This window comes from Heloderma suspectum, chromosome 4 (genome assembly GCF_057233095.1).
Source record: "Heloderma suspectum isolate Gila_16-S chromosome 4, 16-S_ref, whole genome shotgun sequence".
Classification (NCBI taxonomy): domain Eukaryota; kingdom Metazoa; phylum Chordata; class Lepidosauria; order Squamata; family Helodermatidae; genus Heloderma; species Heloderma suspectum.
The window spans coordinates 238948755-238970312 of NC_139461.1; the positions used below are offsets into that span (position 1 = coordinate 238948755).

At 45.3% G+C, this 21558-nt stretch overlaps 1 protein-coding gene across 1 annotated transcript in view; it reads right to left on the reverse strand.

The window, feature by feature from the left end:
- SLC6A17 (solute carrier family 6 member 17) overlaps nucleotides 1-21558 on the reverse strand; it is a 50925-nt gene that overhangs the window by 27447 nt on the left and 1920 nt on the right. The window contains exon 2 of the mRNA XM_084852851.1: nucleotides 3425-3830. Coding sequence (XP_084708977.1) covers nucleotides 3425-3704 — 280 coding nt within the window. The 5' untranslated portion in view covers nucleotides 3705-3830. The remainder of the gene's footprint in view (nucleotides 1-3424; nucleotides 3831-21558) is intronic.

Genomic DNA, 21558 nt, shown 5'->3' on the forward strand with positions numbered 1-21558 from the left:
TTACGTTTATATAAAGAGAGAATCCATAGCCACTTCCTCACATTTATTTCCGTATTTCATCTCCAACAGCCACCCCAAAATCTACTTCCTGTCATGAAGACTGATGATGATAATGATTTGGCATTTATTTAACCACCAAGATTGTGCTAGATGGTGGCATCTTTGGTCTCATGTAAGGTACATCAGGAGCAACACCACCATTCTGTTTTGACCAGAGCTTCAGCTAGCGTTATCTGATGTAGCTAATGGATCTACCTAATCTTTACACCTTCTGGGATTCAGAAACAGAGACTGCATCTACACATTCTCTTTCTGACCAGTACCAGCACAGTTGTTATTTAAATGCTGAAAGTGCACAAAGTCATCTTTAATTTTATCTGTGTTGGTTGCTTTCAGTGCCATGAACCAGCAAGATAATGTCCATCAAGTTCGACAGGGAGTGAGAATTGAGGAAATAAATAAGCAGACCCAGAGGGTAAAGGTAACTCAAGATACAGACTTATTAAAGAAACCACAGGTATTTTTCATGAACTCAGATTTCTTGAAGTAGAAAGTGCTGAATGATATATTGTGACTAGGGATGTTGGAGAAACCCGCAACGGAACCAAATGAGTTTGGATTTTGATTAATCCAACTGGCAGATTACACAGCGGACCACCTTTCCCACTGTTGGGCAGAGTCCGCCAACTTGCGGATTGTTTTTCTAACTTTCCCAATTTTGCACAAATTTCATCAAAAATGCAAAAAATAAAAAGCAGCCAAAAATGTGTGTTTTCCCCCTAGGCTAAAGCATGAAATCACACATTTGGGGGGATTTTGCACATTTTGCAGGAATCTGCACATTTTTGCAAGTGTGGATTTGTGCAAATGCACATTTGTGCAAATTAGGGAACTAAAATAAATTTGATTCCATCCATGGATGGACTGCAGGATGAAAGGCACCTGACAATCCGTGAAACACAGACAGAATGGATTTTACACAATCTGTATATCCCCAATTGTGACACAAAGCAGGAATGGAACTGCCAAAAGGGAATCCCCTACCACTCCTATATTTGTGAAGGGGAGGCAGACTCCTGTTCTGCTGAACAGATTCTACGTCAAGAAAATCTAGCTCTTAAGGAAGGGCGAAGTATGAAGTGGCTGGTTAAAAAGTCTTGAAGCTTTTGTCCTCCTACACCAGGGGTGCTGAATCTCAGGGCCATGGGCCAAATCCAGCCTACCAATCCATGCCCTTTCCTCCTGGCCCCACCTCTTTCCCCTGGCTGTTGGATGTTTTCCATGCTTTTGCACATTTTTCCCATTCTAAAAGGTTGAAATGCCTTCCCTAAAGTGTAGTCAGTAAGAGCTTTAAGCTACAATATGCTGGTATTCGTGGTATTTTGGCCCTGCTCCTTTGCCTTTGGCCCCGCCCACCACTAGAACGCGGCCCCCGAGGGCTTCTCCAAAACTGAATTCAGCCATTGGGCAGAAAGACGTTCAACGCCCCATCCTACACTTTCTGAAGGGCTGTGGCATAATGCTCTTTAAGGCCAGCTCTTCCAAGGTGCTGAGTAGGGCTGCCACGGCGTTTTTTGTCCTGGTGGAACTCCTGCAATTTTAACTACTATGTGACATGCCAAAATTCAGCAAGTACAGCTTTCTCCCATCACTACATCCCGGGCTTGGAAAAACATCACCTATTGATTTTTAAAGTTATTTTTTAAGTTATGCAGCCATTAAAAGGCACAGGAGGGTTAGATCAGTGGGTCAGATTCTGCCTGTGAAGGACAGGAAAGAACAGAGGCAGCCAGGTCACTTGAACGTAGTCCAGAAAATAGTCTGACACTGGCCCTACAACTGCACTTGGTGCTGGTGGGTTAGAGGGGATAGTCTGGGTGACGTTCACCAAACATGAGCCAGAAAACTCAGAATCCAGGAACTCAGCCACAGTATTCATTCCCAACTATGCTATCTTCTGTACTAGATAAAAAGAAGCAAATTAGTGATGTCACTGCATCCTGGCTCACAGACTCCCAACTGAACTAGGCAAATTTAAACCACCAGAAGACTTGTCTGAGTTAATCTACATTAAATAATGACCTAGCTTCAGAGAAATGCCTTTAATACTAAGGGCTTCTTCATGCATTCATATATTTTGAGTTAATAATGGTTTAATTTGCTTCAGCCATGGATTTGTGTACACAATCAAGGAATAAATGCAAGGCTAATTATAAATAAGAAACAATCCCAGGATAATCTGGCAGTCTTTTGTTATCTCACCTAGAGAGCAACCGTATTGTCCCTGGGCAAGTGACCCAGGGACGATTGGATGGCTTGTAAAACCACTTCTGAGGTGAGAGACAGTGCTCCAACTTCAGAAGAGGGAGCTGGAGATCCACCCCCTGTCCCTCGGAGCTGGCATGGAGAAAACCATGCTGGCTGCCTCTCTGCAGCTGGAAAATCGACCTCGGAGAGGTGGAAGTGGGACGCATTCCAGTGGGCGGGGGAGGGAGGAGTCTGGAGAGGCCAGGATATTATTGATCCTGTGCCTCCTCCAGCGTCCTTCCCGCTCTGCCTGAGGCACCCTCACTACATGGGCTGAAAAGCCCATCTTGCAAAAAGAACAGAGATCTGAGGATGGGGAGGCAAAGATCGCCTCTGCCGCTTCTCCTGCCCTGCCAGGTTCAGCCCAGCAGGGCACAGGAATCTCGGAAGCCTCCGAGTTCGGGGGCTTCCAAGCAGCAAGGAACACAACCATAGGACTACACCCTTATTATCTTTACCTAGTTAGCAGTATGCCACCATGTCAGTAGTATTTGCATACTAACTAACAGGAAAGGGAGCTTACTTGCCAAGTACAATGGAGTCACAGAGTAAGCTCAATAAATAATCTCGGTTTGTATAAATAAATGCAAGAAACGTTTGATGCAGGATTACAGCTGCTCATTGTCATTTCAATGAGCCCCCCAGATAATACAAACTAGTGACAAGAAAAATCCACTAGGGCCAACACTCTAGGAACCACCTAACATATCTAGCTATCGGTCCAAGGGAAGAGCTTTTCCTAGCATTTCCAGGTAGAGCTGGGAAAGATTTATGTCTGAAACCCTGGAGAGCCTATGCCAATCAGTGTAGACCAGGGGAACTTGTGGCCCTCCAGATGTTATTGGACTACAGCTCCCAGCAGCCCTGACCATTGGCAATACTGGCTGGGGCTGATGTGAGGTGGTCTTCAGCAACATCTGGAGGGCCACCGGTTCCCCATCACTAGTATAGACAATACCTTCTATGGTCTGACATGGTATATGTGTGGTCTGATTTGATATGAGGCAGCATCCAATGGCCTCCAGGCCTATACTCCCTTCATCTATATTAGAGCAGGAAAGCAGGGGATGTGCTTATAACAGGAGTCCATTATATACCTTCCTCCTGTGTCACTTACCTCCACCATTCTTTTGACACAAATATGGAAACCGCCAGACGTTCCCCAGCCCCACAGAGTAGCCAATCTGAGCCAATATGTACTGCAGTTTGCTGTTCCACGCTGGCCTGTCCTCGCCAGGTTCCTCCCCATCCTGCTGTTTGTTCCAGTTGTCTGCAGCCACATTTAAGACACTGTGCCTATAGTCCACAGGCTCCTCAAGGGCCAGTAGGTCAGCCACCGATTCTGTGACTGGCTCGGTGCTTTGTTCCCGCTGGGTCACTTTGCTGTTCTTAGGCATTGGGATTATCTGACTGAGCCACTCCTACTCTAGGAAGGGCTTTGTGCAGACAAGATGGAGGGGGTATCTGAAAGGGCAGGTGCTGGCTTTGGAGACCAGACCCCAGATCCTGGTGCTCTGCAAGACCTGCAAAACAAAACAGAAAGCAAACAGAAATGAAAACATGCAACATCTCCACTTCCTCTGTTGTTGATATATCCAGGGCTGCGTGCACCATCATTCTGCAACTGCATCATGGAGAAATGGTTACAGAACTGAAGTATCTGAGAACCTCAGCTTTCATTTTAAAAGAAGACCAAGTTCCTAGTCCTTCAGGCTTGAACATGTGCAGGCAATGACTGGGAAGATCTTGGAATCCAAGTGAAAGTAGGGTTGAAGAGGACATACAGGAGGCAGGACTTCAATGTTCTGTAGAACTCTTTGCCACTATATGTGACTGGCAGAAGCAAAATAAATAATACAAAATATGCATATTTGCTTACTTTGCATAGCTGATACAGCTATCCAAGGTGCACCGTGGATAGCTCCTTTAGAGTTCTGACTGGTTCTAATTGAAACCTGGAGCAGATTCACTGCCCCACTGACATCAGAGCCACCAGCCTCCACTGGTTGAAGGTTTGCTTGGTGCAGAAGATAGCTTTGGCAGAATTTTAATTTGTGTTTAATGCAGACTGTACATAGCCTTGGGTATATCCAGTAAAAACTAAGAAATGGTTGTATTCCCACAGTGCTCTAGTGTACAAGGCAGGGAGTAAGTCAACCTGGTGTCCTTGAGATGTTTTGGACTTCAGCTTCCATAATCCCTGATCATTGGCCATGTTGGCTGGCTTCTAGGACTTGTAGTCCAAAACATCTGGAGGGCATTGAGTTGCCTACACATGCTATAAGGCAATTCAACATCCAGTTGCCTTTCATACTCATTCCTCCTTTTTGTCTCACATCTATGGAAGTCTGAAGATTTGCAATAGTTTACTACTGTAACTTCTGCTTAGTGCCAACAATGTGTCAGGAGCTATTTAGCTTAAAATACAGTGGCATTAAATAACTAGTCAGGCTTTGGCAGTTCTTATATGAGAGCAGAAAGCAGCAAGGTTATCTCATAGCTGATGACGTTATCAAAGCAAGTGGGATGGCCAGGAATCTTCTGCTAAATTGCCCATGACAGTTTTACAACAGATAGTATCTGCAGAATGTTTGGTACTGTGTGGAAAGCCATTCATTACTCCACCTCTACATTCGAGAGCTGCTGTCTTTCAATAGAGGTCCTCAGCTAATGCAAACCAGTAGAACCCCACTGACTTGAGTGAAACCTTGGCAGTTTACACTCAACAAGAACCCAACACTAAACTTTTTAAAGAATTATGCCATTTGGTTTCCTTGAAAATATGTCTAAATGGGACCATAAAGGAGGTCGTTCGAAAGCAGTTTTCACCTGCATATTCCTGACTGTATACTGTTAGGAGCAATTCAAGCTCTTGAATGTAATACCTGTTCCATAATGCATAGCAACCCACAGACACTAGGATGGAGAGATTTGTAAATCGGTCAGGCCAGGTAATCAATTATACAAAGCTTGCACGTGACCCTATTGCCAAGATATATGGGCAAATACACAAGATCACTTTGCATTCTTGAACCTCTGTTGTATTCAAGAACAGGGCAGATAAAAGGGTGGATTTCCCCCCATTTTCAATGAATGCTTATGAGTAAAATGTCGAGTTCTAATCTGCTTTAATGGCCATGAGTACAGAACCAAGGGATGGAACTTACAATGGATCAGCTAGCTCAGAGGATCCTGTGATCTTGTGTATGCATCACAAGCTGATTGAAAAAAAAACCCAGAAGAGGGTGCAATCAGATTCACTGAGTATAGCTGAATCTCACAAATGTTTATTTTATTTGTATCCTGCCTTTCTGCCAAAAAATGCCACTCAAGCCCATTTCTCCCATGTTGAACACACCCAGCTCTTTCTCTCCTTTTCAACTGATGCCAAGGAGGCGGTGGAGGAAGCCCTGAACCAATGTCTGGGGGCGGGCAGTGTGTGGGTGAGCAAACCGAGGCTCAATCCAGATGAGAGAGAGGTCCTGCTGTCACTAAACAGGCTGCCTTGCAATTAGGAGGCCACCCTGTTCTGGATGGGGTAGCACTCCCTCTGAAGGATGCGGTATGCTCTTGGGGGTGCTCTTGGATTCAGTGCTGCTCCTAGATTGTCAGGTGGCAGCAGTGGCCAGGAGTGCCTTTACCCAGCTTCAGCTGGCGCAGCAGTTATGTCTTTTTCTGGGGAAGGTGGATCTGGCCACAGTGACCCATGTCTTTATAACCTCACATTTAGATTACTATAACACACTCTATGTGGGGCTGCCCTTGAACAGTGCCTGAAAACTTCAGCTACTGTGAAACATGGCAGCCAGACTGTTATGTGGTGTATGTTTTACAGACTGTCATATCTCATATTGATTATATAATGGATAATTGTGCTCTTCCAGCTGATATGGCCCAGTGGAGGTTCACCAGCATGGAAGCAAAATGGATGCCATGATGAACCATGAATGGAATAATTTGTACTTTCTTCTCCTTTGTTTTTAAAACGTGCCTGTTTGCATAGACAAGGTCACGTTTTTCTTAAGTGATGGAAAGTGATCACATGCAGCTACTCTCTGAGCGTAGAGATAATATTTTGCTGTTCATAGAATCAGAATCATAGAATAGTAGGGTTGGAAGGGGCCTACAAGACCACTGAGTCCAACCCCCTGCTCAATGCAGGAATCCAAGTCAAAGCATCCCTGACAGATGTTAGGAGAATCTAGGAACATAATGACCTTTGGGATAGAATTAAGAAACATTTGAAAAGGGAACCAGAAGGAAGATGGGGAAAAAGAGCCTTTTAGATGGAATCATGTGTGCTATTTCAGATTGGCTTCTGGCCCAATGGCCTTTATGGCCTTAAATTTTAAGAACAATGGGACTCCAGAAGGGAACGGATCATTTTTAGCTCATCTAAGATTGCAATCCTATCCACACTTACTTGGGTAACTCACTGAACACAGTGGAGCTTACTTCTGAGTCAATGTGCATGGGATTGTGCTATAACCCATACTTAGCTAAATTAAGTTTTCCTGTTACAAAGCCAGATGGGTCGTTATCACCCACAACAGCTCAAAAAGTGTTATATGAATTTGAATAATTCAGACAATCCCTCTAAAAGGTTAGTAGAGCTATTTATATCTTCCACACGAATTCCTAACATTTTAGTCACCAATATGATGTATATGGATGCCTCTATTATAAAGGCAAATGGTTGAAACACCTCTTAAAAGGTACAACAAAGTTCCAACTTGGATTGCTGTTCCACAGGGTTTCTAAAAAATGTATGAAATATATCAGTCCCAAAATGTACTGGGTTTTTCTCATTCTGAATTTTAAAAACAACAAGAGCGGTATTTCATAGTCTTGAAGTTAAGATAACCATTATTCCTAAGCCTGGTAAATACTTATCTGAAGTCAAATACAAGAATCCCATTTCTCTGACATAGAGGATAAACTGTTAATTTCAGCAAGTCAACTGAACAGCATTTTGTGCAAGTATATACACCTTGATCCATCCGGCTTTCAGAAAGGACAGAATTTTAATCAAAACATTTGAAGTATCATCAACCATGATTAAGAACTCAGTCAGAAATGCCATCACCAGGTGCTGAAAATGCCCTTAATAGCATAGAATGGACTTGTGTCTGTTCAAGTATGTTAAATGCTAAAACAATACAATTTTGACTGTGCTTTAGCACATGGTTTGATCTGATATATCACCTGGAATCTGAGAGAAACAAGTTTGGGCCTGGAGAACTGAATCCACTTCCCACAGCAGCTCTTCTGCTTTGTACCACATCAACCCAGCTCTTCATAGAATTACAGAATCATAGAATAGTAGGGTTGGAAGGGGCCTATAAGATCATCAAGTCCAACCCCTGCTCAGTGCAGGAATCCAAGTCAGAGCAACCCTGACAGACGGCTATCCAGCCTCATCTTGAATGCCTCCAGTGTGGGACAGCCCACCACCTCCCTAGGGAATTGGTTCCCTTTTCTATTGCTCTAACAGTCAGGAAGTTTTCCCGTCATGCAAGATCACAGCAAAAGGAAAAGGCTAGGCTCAAAGTGGAGACTGAACATCTCTCTCCCAACATTTAAACTGTCTTGTGAGCACAGCACTGCTCCTTTAAGCAAAATAAGGAAGTCTGCAAACTACATTCATTTTTTAAAAATTATTAATTTATCATTATTATTTATTTCATATAATTTCATATGATCTTGATTTTGCTCACCACCTTTTCACCAGAAGGAGCAAAGGATCTTCCAAAACCTTGCACCAGGCAAGAACTCAAAATTCAGGTAGTGCAGAACAAGGAAGAGACACCTAAGCAAGAATGCAGAGCTGAACCAACAATGGACGAAGAAGCTAGAAGCTGCTTCGTACATATTTTTTTTTATTTATTTAAGACTATTTTTTGACCACCTTTAAGGGTGGAACCCTTACTGATGTACAGTTCCTTGAAGGCTGGGACCAAACACGATCAGGCAATGTTGCTCTTGGTGGTTATTAACTTATCATGACCCTCCCAGCACAGAGGAAACAGAGCAGGGCTGGATACAATTCTTGGCACTTACTCACTGGCTATATTTTACAATGTGACAAGCCAGTGAATTAGCTAGTGAAAATCAGTTGGACACAGGACCAAGGTCAAAGGCAATAAGGACTGCAGCCAGTTGTATATTGATCAAATAGTTGTGTATTGATCTTGATGTAGCATACGAATGGATTAAACAAAAGATCCTAAAATTCCCTAACAAGTTCATGTACTGACAAGTGATTCCATTAACATTGGAATAATCTCTGATGCCCTCTGCTGAGAAATAAATGGCTGATGATTTTAATACTTTTTCAGGACTATTTTCAGTTTCAAGCCTGAATGGTGTATAAAGGGCATGTACAATAGGCAAGCTTATTCTGATATCCACAGATGAAATGGGATCTATTGTATTGTACACCTGACACTAAAATTATCCCTTACTAATGCTTTTTTGTCACCTTCCATACCTACTTAATTATCTGCAAGACTTTTGTGTAACTTTCCTCAGAAGTATGGTAGAAGATTTCCTTAGCCATTTGCCAGTTTCAATGGTACAGCTAAGTCATATTAGACCTTGGACTTAATGGTCTTCTCCCCCCTCCCTTTAGATGGCCATGTGCATTACTTCAGTTGTGAAGGGCACAATTAATGATTCTCTTCTCCCCGCCCCATTCCATGTGTTACAACTGCTACTTAATTCCTGATATGTTGGAGCAACCCCACCCCCGCAAACCAAAATTGTTTGCCAACCTTAAAAATAAGAAATATTCTGAGTATGAGCAGTTTTGCATTTTAAATGCATTTAAATGATAGCACCATCATGGCTATCTTCGCTCCTGCTACCCTGATGCTAAACATATTTACTTGGGTGTAAGCACCATTTTGTTGTAGAAATAATTAAGTAAAAATAATAAAATGAGTGTCTGTAACCATGTCCATGCCTGGCTGGCTACCTTCTGGTTATAATTAGATATAGATATGAAGAAGGAAAGAATGCTGCAGTGAGCAGCGTCAGTCCCAGTGAGCCCCAGCATGCCCATGCTGGTCCAGGTGCTGATGTGGGGCCTGTTTGCCACTGCCTTCATCACCTGCCACATCCTGGATGGTCATTTGGGAGACCCCTGTGCTGCAGGGGCCATGGACATCAGCCCTGAGGTCCAACCCTAGCTGCAGCACTGGCCAGTTTGGCCTATGGCACCCTGGAGCAAGGATGGAACATACAACATGGGGCAGCAGAATGTTGGTGGCTGCATCCCAGTAATCTACTACAGAGTCCATTGAAAGAGTTTCAGGCTTGGGACAATACTGATTTGTTTATCACATCTCTACCCCACTTGTTGTCCAAGGAACTCAAGGTGGAATACACGGGGTTATTCCCTTTATCAGCATAACAATACTGTGAGGTAGGTTAGACTGAAAGATAGTGACTTGTCCAAGGTCATCACCTAACTTTTCAAATGGGTAGAAACCCAGCTCTCCCAGATCCAAACCAGACATACTATACGACACCATCTCTTGATGTGTATAGTTTGTTAACTAATATAACAAACAGCATACATTTCCCCCCTTTACATTATTAAGGAGACTAAACCAGCAGCCAAGACTGCCTCCCTGAGACTTGGATAAAGCAAGGGGAATCTGCAGTTATTCTACATCTGAGCAAATACAGAAAGCTACGTTTTCAGAACTGGGTCCAGGTTGAGTTATCCTAGAACAGGAGTAGGGATAACATGCACCTTCTTGTGGATTTAAACTGCAAATGCCTCTTGCAACAGGTTAACCATTTACCTGTACTAACAGTGATCATTTTTATCTTCTCTTTCCCTGTAATGTGCTTTCAAGTGCTTCATAGACAGGAGTACTCAGGCTGTACTCGGGCTAGTCAGGAGTACTCAGGCTACTCATAGACAGGCTGGAAGCTCAATTGTCCTGAAGCAGTGTGATTAAAGAAAAGTGGCAATGCTTTGTGGTGGAAAGTCTTCGTTATCGCTGAGATGGAGATGTGGAAGTGTTGTGCCTGAACTCTATGATCTGGTTTGCACTTAACGACAACCCATGCTTTAATTAACCCATGGGTTGTTGCCTTACCCAGAGTTAACCCATTATTTGGCTGCCAGACAACTGAGAAAACCATGGATATTTTTTTCAGTCCTGGGTTGTTTGGTTCCCACCCCCTTCACCCATGCCCTCCCTGTATCCCACATTCCTTTGCAGCACTGTCTTACTTGCACGTAGAGCAGCTGGTTTTCTTGACCACTCTTGCCTGCCACCTCTGTAGTTTGGCAAAACAACCCATGAACAACGCACAGTTTGGGGTTTGCACATAATGGCAACCCACAGTTTAAACAACCCACAGTTCACAACCTTAGTTTCTCTTCATAGGTTGGTCATGGTTAACAACCCATAGTCGACCCATAGTTCTGGGTTTGCACATAACAACAACCAACAATTCAGCAATCCATATTGGTCGTCATTATATGTGAATCAAGTCTATGAATGAGCCACATTTTAAGCCAAAATCAGCAGCAGACAATTTAAAACGGTGGATCAGTGAGGACCTTCTACCACATCCAGAGGGATTTAGGTTCATGAAGACTTTAGCTGTTTAATATGTACCAAGAAAAAGATTCTTCTTGATCCTGTGATGATCATCCCCTGAAGTGCGAGATTTTATGTCACTCAGCAAATAATGTACTTTCTGAAGGTGATTTATCCCAGAAGTGTTTGCTATAAACTGTGAGAGAATAGAATGAATGGGACATTTTTACCACACTAAACCCTATTGTAAATTCTATTTTAATTTGGGGAAACTACTTAAATTGATTGGATGTATCATTCCCAGACAAGCCCACAGAGCTGACAATGTATCTTAGCAACAGGCACCTTAAAATAGCATTTCTAATAAAAGCAGGAACTGGATGAGTGAACTGTGAGTTCTCAAATGGAAGGAAATAATGAGGTGAAGAAGCAAAACAGCCCTAAATATCTCACTGCTAAGCATTTCTATTCCCTTGTGAAGTCCTGTTCACCCATAGTCAGTTTGCTGGATCTTCTATAAACTCACAGTTACTGTCTCAGCTGGTTTGCACAAATATTACCAGGCAAAACTGGGACCCTCAGCCAGTACACACAAGGCCAGAACTTTAGAATAAACTCCAAGGAATGTCTGTTGTTCTTATAAGAAGGGTGGATGTCATGTCGACTATTATAAGCCTGTAGAAAGTATGTTGGATAACGAATGATGCTGAGTTAGTGAGCCAGACCATTGATCAATCCAACCCAGTACTGTCAGGCTGGCAGCAGGTGTGTCCCAGGCTGAGGACCTGACAGTAGAGGTTGGTGGCTCCGATGTCAGTGGGGTGGTAAATCCACTCCAGGTTTCAGTCAGAACCAGGCAGAACTCTAAAGGGGCTATCCAAGGTGTTCCTTGTTCCAAGGAACACCTTGGATAGCCCCTTTAGAGTTCTGCCTGGTTCTGACTGAAACCTGGAACAGATTCCAGGTGAGAGTCCTTGGTCTTCACCAGACCCCCTCTCCGGGAGACCAAGGTTGCTGAGTGCATGTACTGGAGGTTGGGCCCGAAGGGCAGTCTGGGGATTCTGCTCGTGTACCGTCCACCCCGCTGCATGAATGACTCCCTGGCCGAGGTGCTTGAGGTGGTCTCTGATGTGCGTGTACAGTCCCCTAACTTACTGGTGTTGGGGGACTTCAACGTACATTCAGAGGCTGCCCTCATGGGGGCACCTCGGGACTTCATGGAGACCATGGCTTCCTGGGAGCTGCACCATATTCTGACTGGGCCCACCCATGTAGCCGGTCATGCACTAGACCTTGTGTTTGTTTCTGGAGAAGTGGGGAGTGATCTGGAAGTCAGGGGTATATCCACCACCCCCTTGTCATGCTCACATTACTATCTGGTGACGTTGGACTTCTCGGTTCCACAACCCCTCCGCAGGGGTGGAGGACCCATTAAAATGGTCCGCCCCAGGTGTCTTATGGATCCAAATGGATTCCTGAACGTGCTTGGGGATTCTCTGGGGCATGCCAACGGCCACTCGGTCGAGACCCTGGTGGGTGGCTGGAATGCCGCAATCACTGGGGCATTAGATCAGGTGGCTCCGAAACGCCCTCTCCCCCTGAACAGGGCTAGGACTGCACCATGGTTCAATCCGCGGTTATGAGCTCTGAAACAGGAGGTGAGATGGCTAGAGCGCCGGTGGCGGAAGTCTCGCTCCAAAGACGATCAGGCACGGGCTAGAGCTGTATCTTCAGCCTATCACTTGGCGGTGAAGGCAGCAAAAAAGGACTATTATGCTGCCTCTATCGCGTCTGCAGAGTGCTGTCCCAGGAGGATGTTCCAAGTGGTCCAGAGCCTGGTCGGTCCTGTGGCTCCGGAACCACTGGAGCATTCTAAGGCCTCCTGTGAGGCCTTGGCAAGGCACTTTGCAGATAAAATTGATCAGATTAGGTGTGTTACTCTGCACGCTGTGGGTACAGTTAGTGAGCAAGAGGCGGCCTGTGGCAAACCAGTTTTGTGGGATCGGTTCCAGCTTCTTCCTCCTGATGAAGTGGACAAGGTGCTTTCATCTGTATGGCCGGCCACCTGCTTACTGGATCCTTGCCCATCTTGGCTCATTTTGGGCTGCAGAGAGAGACTGGGTGAGGGGATCAGGGCGGTGGTGAACGCCTCCCTTGAGGAGGGAGTGATGCCATCAGCCCTCAAGGAGGCAGTGATAAGACCGCTCTTAAAGAAGCCCTCCTTGGGTCCTCAAGTTCTGAACAACTTTCGCCCAGTCTCAAATCTGCCATTTTTGGGCAAGGTGATTGAGCGGGTGGTGGCGGTGCAGTTGAAGGCACACTTGGAAGAAACTGATTATCTAGACCCATTTCAGTCGGGCTTCAGGCTTGGGCATGGGACAGAAACGGCCTTGGTCGCCTTGGTAGATGATATGAGGAGGGCTGTGGATAGGGGTGAATGCTCCTTCCTTGTTCTCCTCGACCTCTCAGCGGCTTTTGATACCGTTGACCACAGTATCCTCCTGGACTGGCTGGAGGGGTTGGGCATTGGAGACACCGTATTGCAGTGGTTCCGGTCCTTTCTCTCCGGCAGGTACCAGAGGGTAGCACTGGGAGAGGAGGTTTCAGACCCGTGGCCACTTACTTGTGGGGTGCCACAGGGTTCCATCCTCTCCCCGATGCTATTTAACATCGATGTGAAGCCGCTGGGGGCTATCATCAGGAGGTTTGGGGTGCAGTGTCATCAATATGCGGATGACACGCAGCTCTACCTCTCTTTCAAATCTTCACCAAGGTTGGCCGTAGAATCCCTGTCCAAATGTCTGGAGACGGTGAGTGGCTGGATGGGGAGGAATAAGCTGAATGTCAAGGGCTCCTTGGAGGGCTCTTTCAGTTTAATCTAGTAGCCAAGTCCAAACACAGACAAAGGGATTCTTTTCAAAGCTTTATTCTTCTTTTATAACTTAACAACTTTACAGGTAGCAACTAGATTTGAGCAGCAGCATCCCTATGCCCTAAGTTGGAACAGTTGGTCCCCGTTTGAAAGGCAATTACTGGCAGACCCTTGAATATAAGGACTAAGGAGAATCCCTCCCCTTTTCCCTTGGATCCTCTGGGCGCAACCGTTCTTTGAGCGCCAACCGGGCACTACGCCTCTTTTCCGCGCCCTCCATTTGGCGCCGCTCTCTGCGTCTGTGCCGCACATCCACCAAGTCTGCTATCTGTGCTGGGTCACTCTCTGGACTGCTTTCTAAACTAGGAATGTGGGTGGGAGAAATCTCCGTCAGCTGTTGGTCCTGGGAAAGAGGAGCGCACTCCTCTCCCAGGAGCAACTGCTCTTCCTCAGCATCAGAACTACTCTGGGATTCTATGGGCTCAGTGTCCACCCTGACACTGAAGCTGAACCCTGACAAGACCAAGGTACTTTTGGTGGGAGACAAGAGGAGGCTAGGGGATGTTGACCTGGTGTTGAATGGGGTACGGCTACCCTTGAAAGACCAGGTCCGCAGCCTGGGGGTCACTTTGGACTCCCAGCTGTCCATGGAGGCTCAGGTGACAGCTGTGAGCCGGACAGCGCTGTATCAACTCCATCCGATACGGCGGCTGCACCCCTTCCTTCCCAACCATCTGCTCCCATCGGTAGTACATGCCCTGGTCTCCTCTCGTTTAGACTACTGTAATGCGCTCTACGTGGGGTTACCCTTGAAGACGGTTCAGAAGCTGCAGCTGGTACAGAACGCGGCGGCTCGCCTGATTAAAGGCAGCCGCCAGCGAGATCACATCACTCCAGTGCTGAAGGGGTTGCACTGGTTACCAGTTGTTTTCTGGGCCAAATTCAAGGTGTTGGTTTTGACCTTTAAAACCCTATATGGTTCCGGCCCAGCCTATCTTAAGGAGCGCCTCCAGCAGCACCAGACAGGCCGCTTAACAAGATCAGCCTCGGATGGCCTTCTGTCTGTCCCATCAGCCAGGACAGCTAGACTGGTGGGGACGAGGGAGAGGGCCTTTTCTGTGGTGGCCCCCACTCTGTGGAACTCCCTCCCTAGGGAACTCCTTCATGCCCCCTCTTTAATGAGCTTCCGTCATGCATTAAAAACGTGGTTGTTCAGGCAGGCATTTGGGGTGGGTTAGGGTATTTTAGGAAATGTTTTTATTCTAGAATTTTATTGTTTTAAACTGTTTTATTGTATGTTGTACATCGCCCAGAGTGGCTGGGTGACCAGCCAGATGGGCGATTAATACATTTAATAATAAATAAATAAATAAATAATAAATCCCACTGACATCGGAGCCACCAGCATCCACTGGGACCTGACTCCTCTTATTTGACACCTGGTGCGACTGCATGGTGTATGCATCTGATTCTGTGAAGTAAGGAGTACTGGAGTAAAGAAAAAAGAACTAGGCCCATAATCTATAATAATAAAACAGCATGTGCATCTGTCTGACCATCCGCCTGTCCATCGGCGCCATTGTGCTAAGACCATGAACCTTAGACACCTGAAACTTGGCACACATTCTAAGGGTACCCCAGGGGTGTTGATCTCAGGGTTATTTTGCTTTTAAAATGCATTAATTAATTTTAATGTGTCCCTGTGGTTGAAGTCTACAGTAACACTTTCAGCCACTAGGAGCAGACTTCCCTAACCAGCACCTAGATTTGCAGTCCGTAGAGTTTGAAGCCGGGGGAGATTGGTAGGCCAAGGGACAGTTATGTGCCTGCCCTCTCTGCACTGCTATGGGGCAGCCCCCCTCAGGGAAATGGAGCACAAGACCCCTCCCTCAGGGGGCCATAGGGGTACATCATGGCAGGGGCCACACCTAGGGATGTCTGCAGGCATGGCTTCGCTCAGATGGGGTGGGCACAATGTGTCCATCTCTGACAACTGTGTATATTTGCTTGAAGGCTTCTCTGTCTCGAACTGCGATTGCGATCTCTGATTGCATTGAGGGAGACCGCTGTCCTTGGTGCTGATACTTCCTGCTAGAGGAGCATATTGCTATCTCGCAAGACTGTGTTAAAAAGATAACTTCCTCCTTATGGGACTACATGAGCTTCATTAGTAGCACGGCCACAGTTGGCAGCATATCACATGGTTTCTCACTCTCACTGTTTACCATGCATCTCACCTCTGCTACTTACACCACAGATGATGAATTCTTCAAGTCATTACTGACCCCAATTTTCAAAACAAGAATGGGGCCTACCAGAGATCATCAGAATGACATACATCATTAACAGGGATATGTGAAAGTCTTATTTGGGCTACATAGATGAACTCCACGAACTCCACTATAGATAATTGAATTTAAGTGGGAAAAAAAGCAATATACAAGCTTTACAGCCAGCTCTTTTTCAGGAGTCAATCACCAACGCACCTTTGACCACACCACCTGATCAAAAAAGGTGCCAATTTCTACCAAACTATTTTGAAGCAAACACTGAATCAAGGTTAGAAGTAATGAAAAGAATGTTATAACTATATAGCTATATGCTGCATGATGCACTGCATTTGTATTCTTCCATAAGAAATATAATCTTCATCCTTTGACCTCTGCTCCTGCAAACTCCTCCATACGCTCCGTGGCTGGACTGCGCTAATGTCACCATGGGGCTTTGCAAGTAGCGTGTTGTCACTTCTCTGGCTGCCTTTGGCTCAGCTGCTGTGATGTCACAAAGAGTCTTGGCAGCCCTGGGCCACACAGCTGAGGGCTAAAGGTTTAGAGTTCAAAGGTCCCAGGCAACTGCTGTTCCATTCAGCTACCTATGGTAGGGCAGTATTATGATCTCCAAAATACATATGGATAGGGTGGGAGCTGAGGCAAAGAGTGAGTGGCTTGTCTAAGGCCACTCAGTAAATTCATGGCAGAGCTGAGGTTTGAATAGAAGACTTCTGTTCATACTTGTAACCAGGAGTGGGGAAACTTTTTCCTATGAAGGACTGTTGACCCTTATGAAAAGTGAATCAAGGCCCATGGTTTACAGTGGATGATGCCAGAGCCAAAAGTAGATGGAGCTAGTTAAAAGTGGATGGAGTTTTCAGCATTGCATAGCTCTCTTTCTGTGTGCCACCCCATCCACCTCTCTCTCTCTGCCACACTACATGAAATTAGGCAGGGGGCTGCAGGTCCCGCATCCCAGCTCTTAACACAGGGCTGGGAAACAAGAGCCTCCCCCCCAATGTTGTTGAACTGCAACTCCTAGTTGCACCATTGGCTACACTACCTAGGGCTGGTGGGAGTTGCAGCTAAACCACCTCTGGAGGATCACACGTTGCCCAGCCCTGGCTTACCCATTACACCATGAGAGCTCCTCAAAGTGTATGCTTTGTTTCTTCCTGTAGCCACGGAAAAGAAATGTGTCTATTCAGAGTAACTTAAATGGCAAAACCAGCACTGGGGGATCTCAGCAAAGGTAACATAGGGGCCTCATGAGATTCATCACAGAACATATGCTCAGCATGTACTGAGCATGGGGTTGGAATAAGGTACAGTGGATCGCAATCAGCTAAATGTAAGTCCATGGAGACAAGGCAGAATTGGCTCCTTGGAATCACATCTTGCACCAGGTGTTTCCTGGCTTCACCCCTTGAGCATACTTTTCATAACCATATTGGGCCTCTTCTGCTACTTGTTGCCTAATGTCATTGACAATCTGGATTTCTTAATGGTATTTACATTGGTTTACTTAAGAGTACAGGCCTTCATAACTATCATTTTTCACCTAACTGTATAAAACTGTTTAGATACTTCAGTGCAAACTGCAGCTTTTGTTATCCCAGTTAAAAATAGCATCCTTTCTTGGCAAGCAACAAGAACCTTTTCTCCATTTGCCAGGTGAAATCCTAAGATCCCAGTATCAGATTAGTACTGTGAGGGACTTCAGAGGTAAAAACTTCACAGTCCTAATCTTAATCGGTTGGAATAGGAGCAGGGGCCACTTAAGAGAGTCTGGGCACCCTATCCCCATCTTCTGAAAAGGTGATCTGTGATATGAGTAGCTTTGCTACAGGGATTGTCTTTTTGCTCAGCAACCCCACTGCATGCCCAGTATAGCAGATACACAATGGGTCATACACGGTTTCTACAGGCCATGCAACTTCTTAGCACAATGCTAATTTACATAATCTGACGATAGTGGCATAGAAGTGCGATTCCAAATTGCTCCAATAACACAACTTCCTGGGTTGGCTTGCAATGCCAGCTGAATGCTACAGACTGTGGCATTGTGCTATTGCAGTGGTCATTTCTCCCAAGCTTAGATGAGCATTTGCTAGTGCCATTTCTTGTGAGATCAGGCCATTATAATGTTACCATGTCCATCAGAATGGGCTGGGAGGGGGAACTCACAACAATGGTGCTATTTCCTATGGTACATAGGCATAGACAAAGGAAATTAACCCAGCTGGTAGGAGAACATTAATTCTGTTATCCTGTTTTATTTATTTCAGGCACAATCCAGTGGGAGGTTCTATTCTGCAAGCAGCATTGAATTCAGTAAGAGATGCTCAAGATGCTCAACAGTCCACATTGCATCATTGTCCAGCCCACTATAGATGAGAGGAAGGTGGATCACAGAGCTACCATAGTAACATGCATAGTATCTGCATGCTAAAATGTGAAGTGCTAGCACAGGCTCTTTCACATCACATATTCCTGCTTGGAGGGGATTGCTGCTTATGCTCCTGCTTTAGCACAGACAGCACCAAAAATGCACACTAAGGCTCCATATCTGAGTGGGTATTACCAGAGTTGGGTGTATTCTGCTTCTCTCAAATGCAGGAATTAGTCACAGAATCTAGCATCCTGAAAATCTCAGGTTTCATTTCAGGAAAAAAGGTCTCTAGCCCTTCAGTCTATAAAGATCCCACCTATCCTGTTTGTTGTGAGTCTGAATGCAGTTAAGATAAAACACTTCGCATAATAAAAGTATTACAGACATTATTAATAATTTTATTACTAATAATAAAAAGTATAAGAGTTTAGAAAGCACCCTTGCACTTGAGTAAGAGAGGTGATGGTGGTCAAGTCTCCAAGATATAATAATATATTACTTGTTATATAGACAATGTCAGTTTAATAGCTTAACATCTGGGAGTCCTACAGGGAGGGCCAGGGAATTAAGTGAATTACAAAAGTACATCTGAACTCTTACAGTCCTCTTTCTTTAAAAGGGGAGACTGAAGAACTTACCACTGAAATTTCATTGGTCACAAAGTGAATAAATAAGACCATTCATCTGGTACAGTCCATGTTCATTTCTTGTTTAGTATCACAGCACCACACAACAGCTATAACAATATGACCCTGTATTTGAAAGTAATGAATGCTGCTAATCATATGACTCTCTTAATGCTATGGGTATGTTCACAGCATTATATTTTTCTACATGGAGCTGGAAGGCAAATTGGTTATCTGGTATAAAAACACAAGGCCAATCTTCTACAGAAAACAGCAGTAGGGAACTGAGTGTTAAAAATCAGGCCACTCTGTCGCAGAAGACAGCACCACCATTAAAAAACTATATTCAATTTCTTTCAAGGTTACATTCCCTCCAACCACTAAGTAATGATACCTAATTTGGCTGCTATCGACTTTTTTTAACTTAGTGCACCACCTAAAAATTATTTATTTTTTTATTATTAACATTTCAATACTGCCTTATCTGCCGAAAAGCCATTACGGTAGTGTGCAATGATTTAAAACAATAAAACCATAAAACAAATCATAAAAAACCATAACATCCATCTCCATCTCTGCTTATATAAAAATTCCCATGATTCTCTTTACTTCTGTTCTCTACCTAAGAAGGAACCTGTGTGTGTTTGCTTAAGCCTGGAGACAGGCTCAGCTGGATTACCTATGTGTTTCTTTGTCCCAGCATCCCTAGGTGTAACGTGAAACCTGCACAGCACACCCAGCACACCCAGGAGAGCCTAACCCAACTAAGCCTGTGACCTCTTCCTACTCTCTATTTTAAGACTGGGACCAATGCTGACTTTATGGCTTTAACACCAAACCAGCTCTGTTGCACCGCACCTTCTGCTTTGATGAAGAGTTCTGTCTTGTGACATGTTGGCTGGTCCTAATAAAAGATATTGCCCAACTGTGGATTTTGGATCCCGTGCCCCCCCCCCCCACTATGGAGCAACAGGGCTACCATTGCTTTTTATATTCATATATGTACTCACAGGAATAATGATTTCCCCCACTATATGTTCCCAACTCTCAGATCTAGGATTGCTGCTTTGATTAACCAAGAATGAAGGCAAAAAGGAGGAGCAGGAAGATACAGATGTGAGACCCAGAGCCCCTGAAAGGGGGAAAGTCAACTTTGAGGAAGGGCAAGATGAGAGAGACAGATGGAGAGATGGCTGAATGATACTGAATGATGTCTGGACCCCCCAGAGGCCACCAGCGGTGCAATTCTGCATGATTAATAATGGATGTGGCACTTTTAACTGCCTTGCCATTTTTAACTCACCCTCCCGTCCCCTGTTTTGCACACACAGAACCTTGTGAGTTCAATCATTATCCATCATTTCAGGAATGAGAAACAACCAACAGTGGGTTGGCTCAAGGCCACTCGGTGAACGTTCCCAGAATGCCTAGACCCGATGTTCCATTGCCTGGACCATATTGACTCTCAACATCCGAGAATGAGCTTTCTCGAGGACAGGGAGTCCAAGTCACGCGAAAAATTTATTATTCCCCTGAGAACATCAAGATGGATAGAGATGCCCTTGTATAAGGCTGTTTATCTGCAGCTTAGAAAAGAAATCACAGACTAGGAAGATCTGTGTGGGCTGTGCCATGGATTATCAGGTACGTCCATCTAACCTTAGGAGATGTGGATCATCTGTATGCAAACACTAAGGGCCAAAGGCACTATTAATTTATAGTGGTGTGTTACCATGGAATTAAATGTCACTTGTAGAGAGAGTTGCATGCCACGTTGGCCTTACTGTTAAGTGATCCTAGATGGAGGTCTCAGACTGCACTCTGTAGGAAGTAGCACTTTTGCTGCAGCAGCAGAGGAAAGGAACATCCTTTATCCTTGGCCCATGTGCTTTTGCTACCCAGGGACAACAAGGTGTGAATAAAGGATGGCGAAACTGATGTGGAAGGAGCAGGGGAAAGTGGGTTGAGGCTGGGTGTGAAGCATATGTTGAGTAACCACAGCCCATCAGGGCACAGAGCCTGATACACACCAGAGGAGGTGGGAAATGGAAACCAGGTAGTCCAGTAGAGGGGACTGGCTGGCCTAGATGCAGCAGCTGGTGTGGTAGTGAAGGAGACCGCACCAGAATGAGATGAGCAACAGGGCCCGGGGGGATGCATGCAGAGACTCCAACAGCCTCAGAAGTCCTGGGATGCTGTGGGCACCACTTCAATTTCACCCCAATACCCACAATGCTTGTGCATAACCCTGGTGACATGCCTACCTGAGATAAGAATTTGACTCCCGATCAGGGCCCCAGGCAGCAGATGTTGGGGAATGGGGTGGAGCAGCAGCAAGCTGTTGGAGAACAGAAGTGTGTGTCGCGAGGCCTGCCCTGCACCCCCGAAGCTAACCTGCAGCCCTCAGGTGCCGAAGAGGATATTGACCCATCACCAGCATTGCAGTAGTACTCAACTGCTGGTCCAGTGGGCTTTTGTCCATGGAATGGGGCAGAGGGAGGGTGCTATCTTGCCTTCACCTCAGGCAGCA